At 56.9% G+C, this 4,743-nt stretch overlaps 1 protein-coding gene across 5 annotated transcripts in view; it reads right to left on the bottom strand.

The window, feature by feature from the left end:
* The window catches only part of SEPTIN3 (septin 3), a 15,663-nt gene extending 10,929 nt beyond the window's left edge, over positions 1-4,734 (bottom strand). For 3 of the 5 annotated variants that reach the window (XM_031057681.1, XM_031057682.1, XM_031057684.1), the window contains exon 1: positions 4,686-4,734. In XM_031057681.1, the coding sequence (XP_030913541.1) occupies positions 4,686-4,716 (31 nt within the window). In that variant the 5' untranslated portion in view covers positions 4,717-4,734. Of the gene's footprint in view, positions 1-3,055; positions 3,462-4,685 lie in introns of those variants that run through there. The other 2 variants (XM_031057683.1, XM_005421878.2) reach the window with 2 other exon arrangements.
* Positions 4,735-4,743: the final 9 nt, after the last annotated feature.

Here is a 4,743-nt window from a genome sequence, read left to right as displayed (position 1 = left end):
CTGCTGACGAAGCATCCCTTGAGGCTCCCGTTGTCTTTTTTTCAGAATTATCAAAGCTGATGTGAGCCAGGAAAGCCCATCTCTCTGGTACAGCACAGGGCGCCAGGCCAGACAGTTCTCCCGCACCCTACCCTTCACTTGTCCTCTCCCAGGCTGCCCACATCACCTATATCCTGCATCGTGGTTGTGTGGCTGTGCCATGTCCCTTCTGCTGCTGCAGCATTCTCCACATACACCCCACACAGCCCTGCTGGGCTCCTACCTAGCCCTCAGAGTGGGAGAAGAAAGAGAAACAGAACAATGAGGGAATTAGGGACAGGGGGCTGTGGCCCCAGGGAGGCACTTGGCTACTGGAGCAAAAATGGGGGCAAATAAACTCCAAAGGTGGAAGGGAACAGGTCAAGATGAGAAGAAAGCCCAGCTGAGCAGCTGTGTGGAATGGGTGCAGAACATGGGCCATGTGGGCTGTGACCCTTTCACTGCCTGGGTGGTAGCTTCTCCTCAGGGAATCTGTTGTCCTCACCTGTATTTCTTCAACCCTTGTTCTTACACATGGAGGAGGAAGGAGGGAATTTGCTGTCAGCCTCAAGGCTCACTAAGAGGTTCATAATTCATCCCTCAATCTCACCAAGGAAAACCTTGCCCAGAGCCAGGAGATGTTGCTAACTGCTGTGGACATCATAATACAAGACCATTCCTTTTTAAGCTTCACTGTTGGAGCCAGGAGCTTGCAGTGACTAGGGCAGATATTTCAGATGCAGGTTCTTGGGCAGCTATAGAAAACCCTGAGACCAGGAGAAAGCCACCCGCTTTTCTCCTCTAGGTCACTTGCCTTCTTCTCTGTGTGGGGTTCCTTCCCATACAGACTCAGGCAGGGAAGCCCCCATTTTGCAGAAATTTGCCCAGGGTTCATCTTTCTGTACATGACTTTTCACCTTTTGCCTCCCACAGATGAATTCAAGGAGCCAGCTGAGGAACAGCCTGCTGGGGTGTGCAAAACCAGGACCAGAGCTGTCCCTGAGACATGAAACATGCCTGCCTGCTCTCCTGGGAGTGGTTCTGTTTTATGTGCACTAAAGCTAATGGTGCTAGGAAGCCCCCTGAGCACGCTGAGTGGCTGATCAAGGGGTGGCATTCTGTGTCCTGGGCACATCCTGTAGCCCTTGCAGCTGTCCCGTGTAATGACTGAGTGAGAGGGCACTACAGCCAGCGCAGCTGATAATGAATAGAGGGCTAGCCAAGGTTAACCACTTATATATGCTGTTTACAAGGCCCCCCTTTTCTCTGCTGCTTTGTTCTGTGTACTAAGAGAAGCTAATTTAAGAGGGCTGTAGCTGGTGATACCCCCCTGCTGCCCAGATCCGGTAGGAGATGGCCCTGGGCTGGGCTGTTAGGGAATAATATCTGGCTCACAGGAGATGCTCCATGTGACTGGACCAAAGGAAGGCACAGCTTTTGAGGCAAGGACAGGCAGAACCAGAATGAGTGCCCAGAGAGGTCCCCATGGTCCCAGCTAGCTCCTGCTTCTGGCACCCATTGATCCATCCCAGAATCTCCTCCTGGAAGGCCGGCATATGTGGCCAGCAGCAGACACCACTACTGCTCTACCACCCTTCATGCTCTGACGTTCACAGGACCTGTGTGGGGACAGAGGTGGCCCTGCAGGTCCCTTGGGGGCTCAGGTAGTGGGGACCAACATCGACTATGTCCTGATAACCCAGATACAGTCGCATCCCCTCCCCCTGCCTTCCCATCCTTTGTCTGGCAAGAGGGAGGGAGAGCTGCAAACAGTGCTCACCACAAACCAGCTTCCAGCAAGGAAAAGCTATTTAACCCCCACGTAACACATGGATGGCCTCGCTGCAGCTCTCCTCTGGTGCAGCACAAGGTTGTCCCTCTGCAGCTGGAGGCATTGATCCTCACTCACATCTCAGCCCAGACCCTTCCACCCATATGGTCCTGGACCCCAGTCCCACTCCCTGTAGACATGGAACAGGGAGGAGGGATGGGTTCAAAACCTGAAGGTAGCCGGCAGAAGCAGGCCCTCAAAGGATGATGCCAGGTTCCTAGGAAAGAAAGCAAGCAGCTGCTTCAGCAGTACAGCCTCCCTGGAGCTCATGGCCATCAGGACCTGCTCCTTGCTTCAGCTCTGCAGAGGAGCTGGACTGAGCATCCCTCCACTGAAAAAATACCTTTCCCTCCTCAGTTCCTATGATAACCCCAGGGCATTTCTTTCAGCTGTGCAGGGCAATGGCTGAGGCCTGCCGGATGTACTGCCTGACCTCAGAGTACAGAACAGAATCATTCTTCTTACCAGATCTTTTTGCCTGGCTCAAAGATCATCCCAATCCTCTGGGCTGCCGCAGCCTTCCCGACAGCAACATTTCTTCCCCTCAGCGCACTGTGAAGGGCTTGGGCAAGAGCCCGGCTGCAGTGAAATCTAGGGCAGCATGTGCTGAAGCCTCTCTGGAGATGCAGAAGCTGGAGGTGAAGGAGCTGGGCACATCCCAGCCCTGCCACCACAGCCCCAGCCATGCCCTTGGTGCTGCTCTACATCCATACAATCCTTGTCCCATGTCCCAGTTCACCCCCTGGGTGGCACAGCTGTATCACAAGGTGAGAGGATGCTGAACACCCCTGGACCATGGCAGCCACACCACCACAGCTGCCTGTGCCCCTGCCTGCAAGCCTGCTGGCTCCTGTGCTGATGCCCAGGGAGAGGCACAGCACATCCCCACTGCCTGACACTGGCAAGGGACAAGCCAGGTGCCTGTGGCACTCCCCAGCTGGATTATCCCTTGCTTTCAAAGCAGCGCCTGGCACTAGCTACTCCCCATCAGCACCACGACCAGCCCCGCTCCTTCTCCTTCATACAAGGAAAAAAACCAGAGCAAAGACAAAGCCGAGACCAATTTCCCCCACTGCCCTCCGGGGTTATCCCTCCCCCATGCCCAGAGCTGGGCAGCGTGGGGGCACGGCCGAGGATGCCTGCGCAAAAAGCCCCAGCGGTGTCCCTCCGGCGTTGCCCAGCCCTGCCAAGCCCGGAGCATCCTACCTTTGAACATGAAGCTTCCTTTGTCTCCGAATCCTCTCCCAAGGGGGTGGGTCTCCCCCCACTTTTCAAGCCTGACGCTGATGAAGCAGCACGGTGGGCTACAAAGCTCCACTTGCTTTTACCTTTGTCTTTCTTCCCTGTGTCCTCTTCTCCCCCCTCTCTCCTTCCCTTCCTTCTCCAGTGGCTATTTCAGAAGAGCGGGGATGCTGGTGCTGCTCCTGCTGCCATCGTCATGTGACCTGAATATTAAACATCTCCGCAAAATCTCCCCCCGCGCACCCTCCGCCGGCTCCATCCCAGGCCCCCGGCTCCATCCCAGGCCCCCGGCAGCCTCCCTGACTTGCGGGGGGAGCATGGCCTCGGGGCTGGAGGGGCCGCTGCCGATGGGGCCCCCATGTCCTGGAGGCGCCCTCACTGCACACCCACACCCCCCAGGCCTTTTCTTGCCCTTTTCCCTCCCAATTCCCCAGCCTTTTCAGCATCTCTGCTTGTTTAGGGAGGGGCATATTTAACCCTTCACAGCTTAGTTCCGGCGGGGCTGAGAAAGGGCGCTCTTTGCCCCTAGGTATTTCGTAGGATCAGGGGATTGCAAAATCTCCTTCTGCTTTCCCAGAGGGAGAAAATTGAGAATGTTTTGGTTCATCAAAAGCCATTTGCCCTTCAGCTTTGCAGTGAAGGTGGGAGAAACCTTTTCTCCTCCAGCACCACGATTGCTGGCTGTCAGCCCAAGGCGCAGAGGCAGAGCCAGCGCTGTCCCCTCTCCGTGCGTGTGTGTACAAACCTGTGTGTGCCTGCGTGTGGCAAGCAGGGACAGGTCCTCCCACTTGGACCATGTTGGGGTACACAGGTCACATCCCCGTGTGTCTGGCCGGCACCTCCATGTGCCCTGTGGATGTGCCTGTGCCTGGAGAGCCGTGTGGATGCCTCTGGCTGCTTGTATCTTTGGATGGGGATGCCCTTTCCCTGCTTTGCATTTCCTTCTCCTACATCTGTGAGCCCTGGCCCCGACAGGCACTGTGTCCCTGTCACGCCGTGCTGGGGCGCCGACATCTGGGAATGCTGTGACCCTCCAGCCAGTGGGATGACAGGAGCACCACGTGTTCCTCCACCACAAGACAACCCCCCTGGGTGGGGGCCAGGCTGTGGGACGCCTGGCAGACTTGGCAAGGGTTTGGGGTTCCTCTTTTTGCAGTGCTCTGGGACAAAAAGAAAACTGCACCCACTGCAGGTTACAGGAACATTTAGAAGTAATTGTCAGCAGTTACCCCGGGCTAGTCTGAGCAGTGGACAGACTGGTTTCCGACAGACAGACAGACAGACAGACAGACAGGCATTCCAGCACCCAGAAAATCTCTTGACACGGTGACCACCGTGTTGCCCGTCTCCCTGCTGGGTGCCAGGCTCACAAGCACACGGGCTGTCCCCGCACCAGCTGCTGCCCCCGCCCCGATTCCTGTGTGGGTCAAGAGGAAATCCCTCCAAGGGAAGGAAGCCCCCCTCCTCCCTGTCAGCACCCTACCTCTCCTGAAGGGCCCTGCCCCATGCTGGGCTCATGTCATCGCCAAGGGACGCCTTGGTGCCTCCCTCCCTCTCTCCCTCTGCCCAGCCCATCCCGTCAGCGGAGACCCACCGGAGCGTGCTGGGGCGTAGGACACCCCCATCTTCGCCACCGGGGTGGCCTCGGCCCC

Source organism: Geospiza fortis, unplaced genomic scaffold, assembly GCF_000277835.1.
Source record: "Geospiza fortis unplaced genomic scaffold, GeoFor_1.0 scaffold173, whole genome shotgun sequence".
Lineage (NCBI taxonomy): Eukaryota > Metazoa > Chordata > Aves > Passeriformes > Thraupidae > Geospiza > Geospiza fortis.
The sequence above is the reverse complement of the archived record's forward strand: the minus strand, read 5'-3'. Positions and strand labels throughout refer to the sequence as shown.